The sequence below is a fragment of the Dermochelys coriacea genome, chromosome 4 (genome assembly GCF_009764565.3).
Source record: "Dermochelys coriacea isolate rDerCor1 chromosome 4, rDerCor1.pri.v4, whole genome shotgun sequence".
Classification (NCBI taxonomy): domain Eukaryota; kingdom Metazoa; phylum Chordata; order Testudines; family Dermochelyidae; genus Dermochelys; species Dermochelys coriacea.
This window is the reverse complement of record NC_050071.1, coordinates 99582501-99602003: the sequence shown is the minus strand read 5'-3', so window position 1 is coordinate 99602003 and position 19503 is coordinate 99582501. Positions and strand designations below refer to the sequence as shown.

The 19503-nt window shown below is 42.2% G+C and overlaps 1 protein-coding gene across 7 annotated transcripts in view; it reads right to left on the bottom strand.

The window, feature by feature from the left end:
* Positions 1 to 434: 434 nt before the first annotated feature.
* Positions 435 to 19503, bottom strand: part of RBM47 (RNA binding motif protein 47) — a 112050-nt gene continuing 92981 nt past the window's right edge. For 5 of the 7 annotated variants that reach the window (XM_038401021.2, XM_038401023.2, XM_038401024.2 and 2 more), the window contains 4 exons: positions 9667 to 10832; positions 7123 to 7329; positions 3776 to 3978; positions 435 to 1002 (listed from right to left, as the gene is read on the bottom strand). In XM_038401021.2, coding sequence (XP_038256949.1) covers positions 751 to 1002; positions 3776 to 3978; positions 7123 to 7329; positions 9667 to 10832 — 1828 coding nt within the window. In that variant the 3' untranslated portion in view covers positions 435 to 750. The remainder of the gene's footprint in view (positions 1003 to 3775; positions 3979 to 7122; positions 7330 to 9666; positions 10833 to 19503) is intronic. The other 2 variants (XM_038401022.2, XM_043513933.1) reach the window with 2 other exon arrangements.

Genomic DNA, 19503 nt, shown 5'->3' with positions numbered 1-19503 from the left:
AACAATTCACTTAATCATGCTTTAAAGAGGTTTGTTTTATGAGGTTGTTTTTTTTAAATAGATGTTTGTTGCCTGTGATTTTTGATAGTGATAAACAAACTACTAATGCCAGCACAAAATGCAGAGGTCTCGCTCATTTTCAAATTGCACTTTCCAGTATAACTTTTTAAATAAGATACTTGTTGTTTTAAACAAAAACAAACAACAATCTAATGTATGTATTCTTTAAATATTGAAAACATTCTTCAAAATATATTGTTTATACATTTCCTAGCTGCTCAGATGTGCTTTTCTTAATATATATATATAGTTGATATATTATTAAAGGCACTACAAAATAGAATTCTCTGGAGTGCAGCAGTTACTAAAAAATAACCTTCATACCACAAATATATTGAAAATATAATTGCTTAAAAAAACCCACCCAAAAAACCCCCTATGCAATCCCACTACTGTGTATAAATTTGTATGGGCAATGGGCTTAATGCATATAGGTCACTTAGAAATGTATGAATACAGGTATGTTAAATTTTAAAAATATCCTAAAAAATTAGTGAAAATGTCACATATATAAAATATTTCAAAACATAATATTTGATAACATTCTTCACTTTCAGTTTTGTTTTGTTTTTTTTTCTTTCAGTTTACTGAGTCCAAACATATTCTTTTGCAGTAGGTTCTTTCTTCATAAATAGTAAAGTGTTCCTTCAGTGTTTGTCCCCTCCCCCCACCCCCCACTGTTTGATAGTCTCAGTATGTCTGGTAGACATCATGTATTGGAACCTGGATTGTTGCGGTAGGAAATGCCTGAGGTATATAGCCGGCATAGCCTCCATAAGCTGCTGCTGCTGCAGCTGCTGCTGCGTTCTTCTGTAGTGTGGCTATAGTTGCTGTTGTTGCAGCAGGAGCTGCAAAGGGCACATAACTTGCACCATAAATCCCTGCAGCAGGAATTCTCTGAATATTTGGAGCCATGGTGTACACTGGAGTGATGGGGCGACCCTGGGGACAAAAAATTGGCATTTAACCTTCCAACTCACAGACTTTATCCAGTCACTTGCAATCTAATCTACTAGGCTGAGTATAATTATTTCACACATTAAAGGATTCACTTCAGTATTTTAAAGTTGAGGAAGGAAAATCTTGTGGTGAAGGCATAGGATTGAGAGTTAGGAGATTGTAGATTTGATTCTGCTGGCACAAATGGCCCTGTAAGGGTAGAGACAGCATGTCAGGGGTGATGCGGGGAAGGCAGGCCAGTGAAGCCAGGCCAGTGAAGCCATGTGCATCACCTGCTCTTCCAGGGGACCTGGAACCAACAAGCACAGGCCAGAAAGTAGGCAGGGCCAACTGTGGAGGGAGGGAGCTAGAGCACAAGGGTGATGTCACTTTTGTCTTTGACTCTGTCTGGCTCCTCAGCTACTATTACGTTACACTTTAACTTCTTGTCTCTGCCTTCAGAAATCTGTATTACTACCCCTTCCCATTTATCCTCTCTTGTTAAACTTTGTGTTGCCCCTCACCTCCTCCGCTCCACCAGTGTTCCCAGCCTTGTCTGCTCATTTTCAGCTGCCCCCACAGTCACTTTCGTGCCTTCTTCCACATGGCCCTTATGCATAGTTCAACCTCCCCATCCATATATACGTCCCTCTTAAAGATGCATTTCTGCCACGTGGCCCATAGTGAATCTAGCTGACTTTGTATACAAAAAGACAGAACTCCCTAAACTCTGTCTACATTTCTGTCTTTTCTTGAGCACTTCAGGGCAGGGACTGTCCCTTCTCCAATGTCTGTAAAGTACTAGTGCATCCTACATGAACAGATATCTCCCAGGTAGTTTTCGCCAGTAGCGCTTCTGTGGAATTCCAAAGGTAACTTGAAGCTGCTTTCCTCCGCTGGAGGCAGCAGTGATACCACTGCCTGCCTTCACCTAAGGTGTACCTAAGGGTACATTCCCCTCTCTGGTGCCACTGCCCTAGCTGGTGCAGGAAGTGTCAGTTCTCTCAACACCCATAGGGGCAAATCAAGTTCCTGGGCTCTATTCCTCATTGTGACACAGGACAAGTCACTGGGCCTCAATTCTGTAAGATGGGTGTAATAATACTTTTCCTAACTCATTGCTTGTTGCAGGGCTAAATTCATTCATGCTTATGAAACTGAGATTCTTGTATAGAAGATGCTACTGAAGTGCAAAGTATTAGTAATACCTCCCCTTGCCCCTGTTCACCTTCTGAAGTCTCATGACTTGTTTCAAAAGAGCTTTGCAAATCAGTGATATGGCAACAAGTTTACTTAGGTTGTAAGCTCTTTTGGGGCAGGGGCAGTCTTTTTGTTTTGTGGTTGTACAGTGCCTGGCCCAGTGGTGTCTTGGCCCGGGACTGCAGCTGCAAGACAAATAAGGAATAATAAAAAGGAAGGAATTTGTTTTGCAAATGTTACTGTGCCCAAAGAGTCTGTCACAATTTAATTACACAGAGTGACTCTGGAGCTGTAGTAGTTTGTGTCATTTTTTTTTCACTATTAACATAATAAATGGAAATGGAACTACAAAAAAAAGTCACTGTCATATCAAAATAAACCCTTACAGATCCAGCCAATGCCATAGCATGATGGTGGCCTTCCCATGAGAGGGTTTCAGGATGGATTCCCAGCCTGGTTTCTTGCTCCCTGACTGGACTGGCACTGCTACAGAGGCAAGACCAACAGCCTTTTAGGGAAGCACTTCAGCACTGTCAATAGAGAATATCCAGTCCGTTATAGGAATGATGCTAGCAGGCTTCAAGGGTGAGCTATATATTTCTTCTTAGTAGTGACTATGATAATGGCATGTGAAGGTTGGTGTGGCTACAGCAGTAAAAAACAAAACAAAACAAAACACCTCAAGCTGAGAAGGGATCTGGGGTTGTGTCTAGTCCCACAAGCACAAAAGTGGGAAAACAGGTTTTTTTTTTTAATGTTATGTATGTCCAGTTTCCACTTGCTGAACTAAAGACTCCTCAAAATAAGTGCTGAAAGTGCCGTAACTGTATTTTGTTCTGTTGAACATGAATTCTCTCATCCTATGTCAGACTTAAGAGCTTTTTAGTATTTGCAAAGATCTTCTTAATTGTTGCAATTACACATTGCACTGCTATAGCACCTTCCATTAGAGGATCCCAAAGTGCTTTAGAAACATTACTGAATTTATTCTCGCAATACTCTGGGGAGATAGGGAAGGGTAATTATCACTGTTTGAAAGACTGGTAAGAGAAGTACAGAGTAATTAATGTTGCACAACAACTCTGTAGTAAAGCCAAGGTATGACTGCTAAAGTAGCAGTGCTTTAACCACTTTCCTTTTTCTCCGTGGCCAGTATGCTTTCCTGCCCTGTGCTAGATGGAAAGGAAAAAATAAATTAAAATGAGATGGAAAAAGACCCCAAACTGAAGAGGGAGCCAGTGTTGCAAGTATCTCAACTCTTCCCCCCCAAGCCCAAGGAGACCCTAGCATAGCATCAGAGCACACAGTTCTGGCAGAGGCATGTTGAGGCAGTAGCATTCCAGCTCTACACAGAACACCCCTTTTGAGATTCAGCTGATCTGTGCAATAGTTAATGTGACTCCTACTTTACCCGTGTGAGGCTAAGTGATTTAGTGCCGTGTGAGACAACTGTCAAGGTAGGGCTGTTTTTTTAGTCTAATAATTAAACAAATCTCCCTTTAAACTGCGGCATGGCAAGAGGCCAGGGTTTCAATGTGCCAAGATAAGCTTAGCAAGGACTACGTGCTGAATTTACCTGGAAAGGTGGAGGGGTTGAAACTGCAGGTATAACAGCTGCTGCCGCTGCTGCTGCTGCCGCTGCCGCGCTGGCTGGATCCGGCTGGACAGCAATGGGATTGATCATATGTTCCACTGTGTGGATTTTGCCATCTTCCATCATCTTGGCTGCTGGAGCTGCCTGAAACATGGAGTACTGGGCCCCAATAGCAGGGATTGCCACTAGAACAGACCACATACACAAAAACATATTGGAGGTGCATCTACAGTGCTTTCTTTCCAAGGTAAAGGAAACCTCTCTCGCTAGGTAATTTACACCAGTGGTTCTCAAAGCCGATCCACTGCTTGTTCAGGGAAAGCCCCTGGTGGGCCGGACCGGCTTGTTTACCTGCCGCGTCCACAGGTTCGGCCGATCGCAGCTCCCACTGGTCACAGTTCACCGCTACAGGCCAATGGGGGCTGCGGGAAGCGGCACCTGCGGATGCGGCAGGTAAACGAACTGGTCCAGCGTGCCAGGGGCTTTCCCTGAACAAGCGGAGAACCGGCTTTGAGAACCATTTACACCGTGCTCATCACTGTGATATACAACATACAAGGTCTTAGGGGTGCTTCTCAATTCATTTGTAAAATTACTATAAATACTTCAAGATGTGCTCATGGACTCAGTACTACAATTTTGTATGTACTGCATACTTTTCAAACACTTTTATCTCAATGGGCTTTAAAGCAGGACCCTCCCCCCGCATGAAGGTCACACTGAAAACTTGCCAGGAAACTTGAAGGCTACATCAAATTTCCAGAAATCTGTTTAGATTACAGTTGTCCTCATCTAGTGGCCTAAGGAGATAAGTTTGAGCATGCATTGCTCCATCTTGATCTTAGTTACTGCCTCTGAGATCAAGGTGGGAGTATGGCATGCTGGGACCTGAAGTTTCCATAGGCAGAATTGCTGTATGAAAAGAAGAGTGTGATTTGTATTGTGTAACTTTGTGAGTAGCAGTTGGCCTATAGGCTTCACTTTGGCCAACTTATAGTTACTTACTGTTGTATATTTTTCTGGCTTAATTTAGCTGCACATATTTCATCACATCTTTCTGCTTGACTCTGGTCTCAGCTTATTTATTTAATCAAAAAAAAAACTCTTACACCTTTCTTCTCATGTCAAAAAGCAGGTAACTTGCAATAAATAGAAGAACAAGGGGAAAGAGCTATGAACAGTGAGAGTTATACATGTAAGGGCTGTGAGTCTGTTCCCCTGGAAGTTTGGCTGCATTGCTTAGGAAGCAAATTTGTCCTGCAGAAAATCTCCAGCAATCACATGTGCGATTCTGTGCGTTCCTCAAAATTTACAGTCAGCTTTTGATTAATTAACCTTTCAACAATGAATTTATAGATAACTGAGTGACTACTTATAATTACAGATAACTGGAGGAGGTGATGTTTGGATTAGGATCTGAATTAGCTTTAGGCAACAGATCAGGTCTGAAGCCAAATCAAGGTTTGGTTTCAGTGGTGTTGAAATCTTGCAAGAGTTTATTCCAAACTGGCAGAAATCATGAGAGATCAACTGTTCTGTTTTCCACCATTTTGGTTTAAAAAAACCCAACAACCTAACTTCACAAGAACACCTCTTTTTATAAGATTTTGACCACACGTTAACAGGGACCAGAAATTAGCCCTTTCCATTTAGAACTGGATCTGGAACCACTACCACAGGGGCAGGTTTGGATCTAGGGATTTGAATCCAAACCTTCCTAAAATCTGGAAATATGTGAACTCAAGAGTCTGCTTTTGGCCTATCTTTGGAATTCTAATAAATTAGACAGATACCATCAATAAATATTTACTAGGCAAGAATATAGTGTGTATATCAAAAATCATTTTTCAAATAATCTTTAGAAATACCTGAAACTCCTAAGATGTATTCAATTATGAAGGGTGGGAAAGCTCTCTCTGAGAACTGACATTTTGCCCAGAGAGTCTGAGGATATAGGTTAAATTATCTCAAATCTTTCTTTGAAAACAGACCTCATCTTTGAAAATCATCTACTTTTGTCATGCAAGTACTAAACTGAATGCCTCTTTTCTCAAACTACATCATCAAACAGTCAAGATGTCATCTTCCTTTAGGAGTGTTCAAGTTTTTTTAGTTTATTTAAGATAAGTGCATATCTTAAAAGTGATTTCCACTTATTTGTAATTGATTATTAGAGAATTTCATAATGTTACAACTACAATCAAGTGCATTTTTACTGTAACATCAGTGGTGTTTTATTATGTATGTCTGTTACAATTCTGATTATACTGTAGGGAGAGTGCATGATTACTTTTTTCAGTTGCTCACCCTGGTTACTTCAATGTAGATTCTACCTCATAATAGCCCAAACAGAAGTCTATTCAAATAAGGTCTTGCGGACTTCTACAACTTCATTCTAGCCATTACCATTTTCTCCTATAAACACCAAGGGCTAGGTTCTCAGCTGCACCCAGCTTCCACAGGCTGTTGCGAAGGGGGTGGTGGAACGGAACTTGTTGCTGTTCCCTGGTCCTGAGGCTGGTTCTCCACTAGCCCCTGTGTAACTTAGAACAGCCTAGAGGCTGTCCTAAAGTTTGTCGGCTAGTAATAGCACCTAAGGGGCTATCTGCCAGCCAGGAATTGCTGGAGCACTGTGTGATTTAGCCATCCCATTCCTGCTCTACCATAATCCTAAACTGGAGGCTCCAGGAGAGTGGCATAGAAACCAGTGCTGCCAGCTCTGTGCCAGCTGGGGACTCTCCCACGCCAAGGAAATCCTCACATAGGGAGATCTGCCTGCTCTCCAACCCCTTTGTCTTCTAGATGTCTATATTCCTGGGGCCAAAGTCACCCTGATGTAATCACTAACATCAAAGGAGATAAACAGGGAGGAATGTGACCCCTAGTCTTCATTCTCTAGCAAACAGAACAGCAGCCTCTGAAACCAGCAGCTGTGTTGCTATATGGTTAGACCCAGAGAGGAAACCTAGGTGTGGGACTATCTTGTCCCTTTGGCCTGTGGAGCCCACACAAGTGATCATAGCTAGTAACCCTCAGTGAGTGGTGCCGGAGAATGCATTTGCTGCCTCACATTTGTAGAGAGGATAGCGATTGTCAGATTTGAATAGAACGATTGGTCAAACTCAGCAGGAAGAATGCAGACCCACTGGTCCCAGCCACAAAAATATCCTAATTATCACCACAGCTGGTTGGGTGGGGAGTTAATTTACCCAAACCAATCTGAATCTAAAAAGTTCAAGCTCAGTTCAAAGAACGGGCTGAATTTCAAGCCTCTTTATTCTCCCCACCCACCTCCCAACAGGTTTGCCCAACCTAGTAATTATACTAACCTGCACCAGGTTTAATGGCAACTGGATTGACAGCAGACAACTCCAAATTGGGTACAAGCTCATATCCTTTTTCTTGCTGCTTTCCTTTCCCTTCGTGGTATCTGCTATATATGCCACGGCCTGCAGAATATCCCCCCAGATAAGAGCCTCTGGGGCCAGGGGCTCTGTTGCCAGCTGCACCTCGCCCTCTGCCTCTTATGCTGCCTGCTTATAATAACAACATAACAAAATAAGGATGAATAACACAGTAACAGCAATGGGGGAAATGTTTAATACCCCCACATACAGGCATTCGGATAGTAATAAGATAGCTGTAGTTGGAATAGCTGAATTTGAATGACTCTGTTTTTGAAAACAAAGGGAATCTTGCTTGAAACAGGAATGCACAAGCAGACAATGCATTTTCTGGTGTTCATAGTACTACTCCTTGCACGACTAGCTTTTAGTGGTATAGTTCAGACTTCGGTATTCTCTGGAATTTATTAATAATGTTGAATTTATAACAACAATTTTGCAAATGTTACTATGGTGCTTTTGGTCCTGTGATGTAGTGATAGTTTTATGGCAGGTTGTTTGGGTATTCAGACCAGGGGTGATGGAATTTTCCTAAAAGGAGAGGGGGTGGGAGCCTGGAGCCCTGACTCTGGCCCCAACCCTGTCCCTCCTCTTCCCCTCAAAACCCTGGCCAAGCTGGAAGCCAGAGGCAGGCTGGGGAACTTTGGCCTCTCCATCTGCCCAGGGTGGGGAGCCCTAGAGCAGCCCCCATGTCTCTGCCTCCTGGGCTCCCCTCCGAGGACAGATGGAGGGTCTGCAGCTCCCTACAGCTGCATGCATGGCTCTTACCCTGACTTGGCTCTGGCTTCTGGCCTGGCCTGGGGGCAGGGCCTGGGGGGCCAATGAGCCACAGGCAAGCCATGGTAAGAGCCACCCGGGCAGCTGCATACCCTCCATCTGCCCTGGGCAGGGGACCTGAGGGGCAGGAACATGGGCTGGGGACTGCTTTCGGGGCCTTCCACCTCGGGCAGGTGGAGGGTCTGTAGCTCCCTACAGCTGCCCAGCTACCCGGGCCAGGCTCAGGCTTCCGGCCTGGCCAATGCTGAGGCCTTGGGGAGTGGGGGTGGGGGAAGAGGAGAGGCAGGGGGCTGGGTCCATGGCAAAAAGTGGGAGGGACAGGCCCATCCACTTTCAAAAGTGGGAGGGCCATAGCCCCTTGCCCACCCTCTGTTCTGGTGCCTCTGATTCAGACATCCAATTAACTGACTCCTAGTGCATAAATAGTTGCAGATATAAATCGGGAGATTGAGTTGAGGCTGGAACTTTTGACCAGTTAGGGTTTACAAATATTTCTATATTTATATATGTGGTAAAAGAATAAGATCATGCTTATTGTTAAACTGAACTTGGCTGGGAAATACATTTTCAGAATTTCAGTAAATTATATTCTCTGTATTGGCAGTACAAAACCACTTGCAATTACAAAATGTCAGTTATAATTGTTGGAATTTAAGCCTGAATGATTAATTTTTTGGCTAATTTTTAATATATAGAATTCAACAACAATTAAATTCCAATAGTAAGAGCAATACTTGTAACTTATATAGCACCTTTCATCAACAGACTCAAAGCTTTTCATAAAGGAGGGTACAGTATGATCAGTTTTTTACAGATGCAGTAACTGAGGCATAGAGAGTTTATGGCTAAGGTTTTCAAAGGCATCCTGTAATTTTGGATGCCTATTTTGAGACACCTAGGATCTGATTTTTTCAGAGCACCCAGTGCTGTAGCTGAAGTCAAAGGGAAGTGCAGATGTACAACACCTTGGATAATTAGACTCAAGAAGTCTGGTACTTAAACTATAGGAAACTTCTGTTACTTGCCCAGGGTAATACAACAGTAATAGAAGTTAGATCTCCTGATTCCCAATCCTGTGTTCTGTCCACTAGTGCACCCCTACCTTACACCTGTCTGCATATTAGAAAAGGATTGTCAAAAGAAAAATATCTTCAATATACTAGCATTAATAAAGTAAGACAGAGTATAATTATGACTAACTGTGCTGCAAAGATAAGTGAAGAAAAATATAAAACATCTCAGCTGTTACCTATTTAAGACAGGTTTCAGAGTAGCAGCCGTGTTAGTCTGTATTCGCAAAAAGAAAAGGAGTACTTGTGGCACCTTAGAGACTAACAAATTTATTAGAGCATAAGCTTTCGTGAGCTACAGCTCACTTCATCGGATGCATTTGGTGGAAAAAACAGAGGAGAGATTTATATACACACACACAGAGAACATGAAACAATGGGAAACCCATTGTTTCATGTTCTCTGTGTGTGTGTATATAAATCTCTCCTCTGTTTTTTCCACCAAATGCATCCGATGAAGTGAGCTGTAGCTCACGAAAGCTTATGCTCTAATAAATTTGTTAGTCTCTAAGGTGCCACAAGTACTCCTTTTCTATTTAAGACAGATTCATGCCCCCCCCCCCAAAAGCAAAGCTGGCAATAATGCCCCCTAATTAGATTATGTTCAACTGTGCTTACTAACCTTTCACAAAGTAATCTCGGTTGGGACCGATCAGAGCATTGTATGGATATCCATAATATGCTAGTGTATATGGATCGCAAGAGTAAACATAGTTGGGTTGCTGAGTTACTTCTGTTGTTGTTGTTGCTGCTGCTCCTCCTTTAGCTGCTTTCTGATAACGAGTGTACTGCTCTTTGTCTACTGGTTTGGCCAAGGTAACTTCCAGGCATGAGCCTTCAAGTTCAGTGCCATTGAGGTTGTTCATGGCATGAACTGCATCTTCCCTGCTTGTAAAGTGCACAAAGGCATAATCGCGTATTTTTTTAACCCGTTCTACACAGCCAGGGTTAAACTGGCCAAAGATCTTTTTAATTGTATCCTCTGTGGTTTCAATCATTAAATTTCTCACATACAGGATTTTAACAGTCTCCATTACATCTTCATCAACATCTATCTCTGGTTCTGCCCAATCAACAGCAATTTGGTGGCCCCACAGTTGGATTCTCCCAGGCATCAGCTTTCTCCTTGCCATGGCGGCCGCTCGATGGCTTTCATACTCCACAAAGGCGAAGCCTCGATTTTTCATCTTGTCTGCTGCACTTGCATACACAATGACGTCTAGCACACCCTCTGTCACCTTGGAGATCTCTTCTAGAATTTCCTCTCTCTTCTTCATCTTGGGTATACCTCCGATGAACAGCCTACAGTTATCCACACTGCAGCAAACACCTAGAAGCCTACCAGGACGGATTTCGTAGTTGTTCAGTTCTCTGACGGCACGTTTGGCTTCATGCTTGTGTGTGTACATAACAAAAGCGTAGCCACGGTTTTTCCCATCAAAGTCCATCATCAGGCGCATTTCATAGATACGTCCTACGGACTCAAAAACAGGCACAAGCTCGTCTTCGTACACATCACGAGGAATTTTACCAACAAAGACTTCACAGCCACGAGGAGGGTGCAACCCCTCCCAGCCAGGTGGAGGCCCACCATACTTGCGCTGCCCGTTCTCTTGAATCATAGTATATCCAGTACGCTCCATGAGTGCCAACAGGGCAGCCTCATTAGGTGCACCAGCTACACCTTCAGGAACTTTGGTTGTAGACATGTTGGAGGAGTCGTTACTCATCCTAGCAGTGGAATCCTCAGCTGTCATTATGTCAAAATCATTCAAAGTGTGATGAAACCTAAACAAAGAGAGGGGAAAGGAGGACATTAATTAGCTGCTGTTAACATGACAGGAATCTGACTTTTTTCTGCAGTTTATGTTCAAGTTCATTTTTCAAGAACGAGGTGACTATTAAATACAAAACATAAAAATTAAATAGCAAAATTTACGCTCCTGCATGTGGTGGATACCTGGCCCAGAAAACTCCCTGAGATGAATTTCCTTCAAATCTTCCCTTCGTATGAGAAAATCTAAAAGGGGCTATGGAGGAAGGTGGCGGTCCAACTTCCCATGAACTATGCAGCTCTTGTTCTTGCACCCTAAATCTGTGAAAAACTCCACTCTGAGGTGAGTATAGGCATGTAACCCGGGTAAATGCTTCTTCATGTAGTGTTACTTGGGCTATGTCTACATGAGAGCTTACAGCAGCTCAGCTGTACCAATGCAGCTGTGCTGCTGAAAGATCTCTCATGTAGCTGCTCTATGCCGGCGGGAAAGAGCTTTCCCATCAACATAATTAACTCACCCCCAATGAGCGGCAGTTGCTATGTCAGTAGGAGAAGCTGGTGTAACTTATATCGCTCAGGTGTTTTTTTCCCACACTCCTAATACTGCATGCAGTATTCTAGTATCTGTCTCACCAATGCCATCTACAGAGGTAAAAACACCTCACAACTCCCGTTTATACATCCAACCATCACATTAGCTTTTCTTGCCACAGCACTTCAAAGGGAGCTCATATGAGCTGTTTGTCCACTATGACCCTTAAATCCTTTTCAGTCACTATATTCTAGGATATTGTCCCCCATTATGTAGGTATGGCTTGCATTCTTTGCTCTTGGATATACCCCTTGTATCTGGCTCCATTAAAACACATTTTGTTTGAATTGGACCAGCTTATGAAGTGATCCAGATCACTCTGTATGACTGCTCTGTCCTCATCATTATTTATCTTTCTGCCAAACTTTGTCATCAGCCAGTTTGTATTCCAGATCATTGATGAAAATACCGAGTAGCATTAGGTGTAGTACTGATCTCTGCAGAACATCACTAGAAACACCCCCATTCAGTGATGACTGTTTAACAAGATCTATTTTCCGTAAAATTGGTTGAAGTCCAAGCATGGACAGATTGGCAGTTAGTAGATTTTAGTCACTCTGATGTAGTTCTCCTGGGACAATATGTATGCCAGGTCTTTATGCTTGTGCGTTCAGAGCTGAGTGCGTCTGTAAAACGGAGGAAGCATGTGAAGATCTCATTTTATAGGACAGGAGTTCTGAAAAGAGGCTGTAAGTGTTGCTACCATTGAAAGTTAGTGGAGATTCTCTTGCATGTAGGGCAAATGTTGCACTCCATGGGTACATACTGCCCAAGAGGCAGTGGAACTAATGGGTTTTAGATGTGCCGAGAGAGGGTGTGAAGTAGAAGTCTGGGTCACAGTGCCACAGAGCAACTCCTTGGGAGTCTGTGTATCCTGGGGGGGATGAAAGGGAGGGTTCTGTCTCTGAACAGGTCTGATGCAATGGAAAGGATGTAACTCATGACCAATAACAGTTTCATCTATAAAGGGGAATCTTCAGTAGCTTTCAATAGTAGTAGCATATAAATAATCTTTGAGCAACTCTAGTCACTAGAGCCAGAGACCATTATGTGCTCTATAATTGATGTTGCTTTTAAAAACAAGTTTCAAAACCTGCCTGTGTGACCTTTCCTATCTTTTGTTGTTCTTGTTTGAAGCAGAAATATTCCTTATCTAAACATCAGCACTCTTCACAAGAAAAAAGTGGAAGGTAGAGCAGTGGGTGCATGTTAGAGGGTTAGAGAGAGGGAAATTTGTAGGTATTTCCTTTCTTTTAATGAGATCTCATTAAGAAATTTGATTTTTTTCCCCCCCTCAAGAATTCTAAAATCAGTTATTTCACTCTTTGGACAGGGAATTTTCCTTAAGTTTGCAATAAGGCCTCAGGATATGTGCACAAATTCAGTGTCACAGTGATATGGCCATACTTACTATAGCTGTTCCTGGAATCACTTATGCACTGCTAGTAATACATAATGTTTAGTCAGAGTATCTCAGGACACTGTGAGAAGTAACTTCTTAGAACAGTACTTACAAATAAAATAAGGCTCATGACATTGACTGTAAACTTTAGACTGTTGGTACCTAACCCACTTGATGTATGGATACGGGGAATGTAATATACCAACATGTACACATATTTGTTCAAGTTAGAGTGGGTTGAAAATTTTCAGATGGAATATTTTCCTGTTGGAAAATGCTGTTTCATCAAACTTGATGCATTCTTTGGGAGTGTGTCAATTTTGATAAAATTTCATGTAGAAATTTAAAAAAAAATATTTTTAACAAGGTTGGAGCATTCCATTATGACAATATAGGAAGGGATCATTTTGATACTTTTTTTTGTTTCAAAACAACTGTTTCAAAATTTATTTTATAAAACCAATTTTAAAAAATGAAAATAAAACTTCTCAATGTTATCAAAACACAATGTTTTGATCTGAAATGCTGACAGAAGCACACTTCTGATGGCATAGCTACTTCTACACTGGGGTTTTGTTGGCATAGCTACGTTGGTCAAGACAGAGTACAGTTTTTTCACACTCCTGATTGACATAGCAATGCCAGTACAAGCTTTAAGTGTATACCAAGCCTCAGTGTTCTGACTTTTTCTGTCTCTGTTCCCTTTATTTTTTCATGTCTCTTTTCTCTATCCTGAGTATTTTTTCAAATTCTCTTCCTGTCTGTTCCACTCCACTTCTTTCACCAGTCTCTCTCTCCCTTTGTTTCCCCAAGTTCTCCTGCTATTTCCCTCCAAGATCTTTCCCTGCTCTGCTTCTTCCATTTCCATGTGTTCTCTCTCATCCATAGCTAGCCACCAGTGCTGTAGCTAGAACATGACTCCTTGTGGGCACCCAGTTGTTACTGCAGTGCCACAGAGTGCAGAGACCAGAACTGTTTAGAGACCTCAATTTGGCCCACATAATCTATTTTACTCACTTAGTTAAACATACATTTTAGCTTTGCCTGCTGCATGACACAACAGAAATCTTCACAAAGTTCAGGTAAAATTTCTCTTGGACAAAAAAATACAGTGCATGTTTTCAGGGCATTCTTATTTTTATTGTTACTGCCTTTTTATACATTAGATTGGTTTTTTCAAAGGTGAGTGGGCAAGACTTTATAGCATCCAATCTCATACACAATATTAATTTTAAAATGTCTTTCTGAACAGTACAGAACCATGTGTGCATTTTGTTAGTATATAATAAACTAGCAATTGAAACTTAAATCTGTTACCATGCAAACTGTTTCTCTGCCGTGTGAGAGCTAATAGTATACATATTTAGTAGGCTTGATTGAGTCAAAGATGATTTCCTTATTTCCATTAAGAATGACTAATATGGGGAAAACCAGAAAATATATATTTACACTTTGAAGCACATGGTCTTATGAAACAGAAGAGCTCAATTCCTCATCTAGGATATCCAAAGAGGAGGTTGCACTAGCTTCACAATGACACAGGATCATATGAAGAAAAGACCATTCCTAATCTAAACTGTTGGGAAAATGAGACTGTAGGAATTAATAAGTGTTATGTGACTAATTATCTGGGAATGGATTAAAATTGTGGTTGCTATAGTTACTGTTGTAGTGCATGCACAAAGTCTGAAATACTCAGGAATTTTAAAAAAACAATACAAAGCATGCACATGCACTGATTAAAAATTGGATAATATTTAAGGAATAATATCCATCCATCTATCTACCTACTTATATTACTCCCATCATCATAGTATACAAGCACCTCACAAATATTAATGAATGACTTTCTTCTCACAGCATTCCTGTGTAGTAGGGAAGTATTTATTCCATTGTGGAAGATGGGGAACTGAAGCACGGAAATATCATGCAACTTGCCCAAGGCCACACAAGAAGTCTGTGGCAGAGTCAGGAGCTGAAGCCAGATCTCAAGAGTCTTACTGCAGTGCCTTAACCTCAAGACCATCTTTGAAAATCATTTGTTTAATATCTGCGGTATATGGTATTTATGATATACAGTGTGACTGTATTTTCCTTTTTATGCCTCCTCCCCATCCTCTTTCCTATTAAAAGTTTAACAATTTATGTTCCAAAAATCAAACCTAGTTTGGGCTACCTTTAAGGGCTGCTGATTGAGCTCCTCAAGGGTTTGCAGGAATCTCAGTTTAAATCCCCTATCCAGGCCTCTCACTGCCCAGGTGAGCAGGAACTAGGGGTTCAGAAGAAACAGAACACTTGGCCCTTGGGATACAAGATAGTTTTCCTTTGCTCATCAGCAACCCCTCTGGTTGATTATCTGTCTAATCTGCATATAAATTTGTACCTCAGCCATTACTGTGGATTCTGAATGTCTAAAGCTTAAGGCTATGTCTACACTGCACACCTTAGAACAGCGCTGTTGTAAGGTGTGCAGTGTAGCCGCTCTTTGTTGCCAGGAGAGCTCTCTCCCAGCAACAAAATAAAACCATCCCCAATGAGGGGTGGTAACTTCATCACCAGGAGAGTGTCTCCCGCTGACCAAGTGCTGTCCACACCAGTGCTTTTAGTCATTAAAATTTTTGTCGTTCAGGGGTGTGTGTTTTTTTTTCCACATCCCTGAGCAACAAAAGTTTTGATGACGAAAGTGTCAGTGTAGACAAAGCCTAAGAAATATCCTGGGACCAACATGGCTACAACACCACTCAAGACAACAATTAAAGAGTAAGAAGCATTGTTGTAGGGCTCTGAAAGGATTCTCGTGTGATCCTCTTTGGACAAAAGGATGTAGGGCTGCCAACCCTTCAGGATTCTTCAGGAGTCTCCAGGAACTGAAGATGAATCTTTAAATAAAGATTGTCATGTGATGAAACCTCCAGCGATATGTGTAAGCAGAGTTGCCTGACTCAAGGGTAGGATGGATATAAAACTGGGTAAAGTGGGTCCTCAGTGATCTGACAGAGTGGAGGGGAAAGAAAGTGATTGTGCCTAGAAGACAGGAAAACTTTTGAGATATCTTGGAGTATGTGTGTATGTGAATCAACACACTGATAATTATCTTTTCTGACACTATTTTGCTGCTACTGGGGAAACGCAACAAAATGGCTCAAATGTTCAGCTGGTCCAAATGATGAATCCTCACAAATGTGTATGTCAGCTTTCTGCCTTCCGTATGGCCACCAACCAGCCTGTGAGCCTGAGTCAGGTCTTTTTTCTGTGTTGGAATAAATATGCCTAGATTTTAATTATCCATTCTAATGCTTTTCAGCAGCTTCTTTTAAAAAATTGAGGTAAAAACTATTAGTTTGGCAAAGAGATTTAAACCTGAAAAACTCAATGCTTCAGACATTTTCCTGCAACTTAGGCTTTGTCACTTGCACCCTCTGCCCCTAAAAATTTTCTATTCATGCAACCTTCCATGTCCTTCTATGGCACCCATCACTGTAGTATCTCAGGCCCAGATTCACAATGGGACTTAAGTCCGGTCTACACTTCAGAGTTAGGTCGATGCAAGGCAGCCTATGTCCACCTCACTATGGAAATGTCTACACTTAAATTTCGCTCCCGCCGACATAACTGTTCCACTCCGCCGATTTAATAACTCCACCTCCACAAGTGATGTAGAGTCAAGAATAATGTAGTTAGTTTGACAAAGTGTCAGTGTAGACGCTGCATTGCTCATGTTGACTGTTACTGGCTTCCAGGAGCCTTCCCACAATGCTCCACGCTGACACTAGAGTTGATACGAGCGCTCCTGGTGAGGACGCACACTGTCGACACAAGGAGCAAAGTGTAGATGCACATATGTGATGTAATTACAGTAGTTACTAGGCACCTAGAAAATCACAGGAACAACACTGCAATCCACAAAGCCTGAGTCAGGCACCAAGGCTCCATATCCAATGAATGGGGAAAGATGGGCACCTAGGAATACAATTCATAAAAGCCAGCATGCTAAGCAGGAAGCCACATAAGTTAGCCAGTGGGAGATGCCAACATGAGTAGGTGTTCTTAAATCCTACTCCTCTCATGGAGATAGGTGCTTTCCTGCAGCCCTGACATAGGCACCTATCTCTGCTTGTAATCCACAACCAGGAATCCTCTTCTGCATTCAGGTGGCTTAGGTGCCTAAATTGTTTTTTGTGAGAATGAACTAAGCATGTGTTTCTTTCTAAACAAACTGACTGGAGAAGGAGCCCACCTTATAACTTTTGGCCAAGTGGTTAGAACACTCACATGGGATGTGGGAGACCTATGTTCAATTCCACCTCCGCCTGAGGGGATTTGAACAGGGGGTCTCCCGCACCTCATGGGCTTAAAGAGTCATTAAGGGCCACAGGAGAGAGAGAGAGAGAGAGATTCTCTAGCCTGGTGTTAGAGTACCCACCTGGCAGGTGGGAGATGTTGGGTCCAGTCCCCCACTCCAACCACGTTTTAATTAGTTACCCAAAATGCAATAGCTTCAGGAGGAGAACTTGAAGGATCCCCACATCAGAATATTCCCATATTAGGGCACTTTCCTAAGACACGTGGGAGACTCCTGTTCAAATCCTGTCTTCCCCTCAGGCAGAGAGGGGTGTTGAACTTGGGTCTCCCCCATACCAGGCAAGTGTTCTAACTCCTGGGCTAAAAGCTATAAAGTAGGCATCACCAGCTGCCTCCTCCTCTAAGCAGATTTTGAATAGGACCTGATCTGGTAGGCATGCTCAGAGGCTGCTTACCAGATCAGGCAGAGGAACACCTATCTTCCTCGGGGTTGTGGATTACTCTGGGGCTTAAGTGGGAGATTGGCATCCTGACACCTAGAGTGAGGCAGCAGTGTGCATGCCCTGAGACAGAAACACAGCTGCCTAGGGAGCTATTTACTGCAAATACATAGGTGCTGAGTGTATTTCGGAACAGGCAACCAAGGAGGAGCTTTGTGGGTTACAGTGGCTCCTAAAATTGGGATTTAGTACCATTGTGGATGTGGGCCTAAGTAATTTGTGGGGTTACACAATGATTTGCATCACTGCTGAACTTAGCCCTTCAGCTATGGTATTACAGAGTATGGAAACATAATGTGGATGTTTGAGAGATGCTGTTGAACTGCAAATGTACATTCTATCTGGCTCACATGTTTTATTAAGGAATCTTACTTATATATGCATTCAACCATGTACCTGTGTTCTGAGACTTGATCTACAGTAGGTTTCGTTAGTGACATCATGTAAGTGTGTATCAAGGTCAGTGAATGGCACCAGAAATAAGTGAAGCGATTGGAAAACACCTGAAAACAAATAACTGAAAAACATGTTTGGGAAACTGAGTGAAAGAAGACACAGTGCTGAGGAAACATCCACAGACTTCAGTGATCAAATCGTGTGGTGACAGGTGCCTTACAGAAACTAAGATAGACTGAGATCCTGGTGAGCTGTGCAAGCGCCCATTGACCATAGATACTGACTCCACAGCTTAACTAGTCAACAAAGGGTCAGCCCACCAGGAAAGTCCACCACATAGCTCAGCTCTGTGGCCAAGAATTCCAAAGCAAGCTGGCAGGAAGAAGCTCATGCAGATTCTACTGGAGCATTTTAAAAAGGAGCAGAGTGGTGAATGGGCTCCTATAAAAACTCTGTACTGAGACAGATGGGCTTCACCTGAAGAGGACTGTGCCAGCAACTCCAGGAGACGCTGATCCACCCAGGATCAGCACTTATGGCAGGGGTGCTAGGTGACAAGCAATTGACTATGGTGTTGCAAGGGGTGGGTATATTCTTGTTCTTTCAGGGGAGTAAAAGGACAAAGTTATCTTTGTGCACTGGGGAGATGGATGCTTGAAGTTCTCGGGAAAATATGTACTAGTGGGAAACTATTTGGAGAAGAGATTTTATACTAGGGAAGAGAATGTGATGGGGTGGTCTTGGCCAGTGCAGCGGGACTCTGTATTAGAGAGGAGGAGCATTCATTGTAGGTTTGTGTTTGCAGCATTGCATCTTGGATTATAACCCAGCCAATCTGCACTTTATCTCCCCCTTCAAAATTGGGGTAGGTTCCATGGCCGTGGAGCCCAGGAGTCTGCAGAGCTTCCATTAAACATCAGCAGGACATGGTAATTTAATTTGGGATCAAACCTATATAGTGCAACTCTGGTTGATTTTTGGAGCCTGCTAAAATAGGAAATTTAAAAATAAAATTACCTGATTATCGGATGAGGTTCTCTAAAATATCACCACCAGTGAGTTATTTTAAGCTCTAGGACAAATCCTATTAGTCAGTCTGGTTTTCAAAAGGTCATTTAAGATTACTGAGTGACTTTAATGTAAAAGTTTAAAATAAATTTCCTATGATAGACTGCATAAAAATTCATAAAAAGATCATGCAACATTCATTAGTGAAAACATGTCAGTCAGATTCGCTGCTAGAAAAGTCTTAATTTTGCACTATACATCCCTGCTAGCTGATTTCATCAGGTATTATAGAAAGTCACACTATAAACAAAAAGTGTCAATAAAGGGCATCTTAACAAAAGATCCTGTGTAATGTTGACGCAGTAAAATATTAGTTTCACTTTTAGGTGTGACCCTTTTATTTAGATAAAATTCCTTGTATACAGTAGCCCTGCCTCTGTAGTTCACTTGTGGCTACAAAGCACCATTACAGTTGTAGAGAA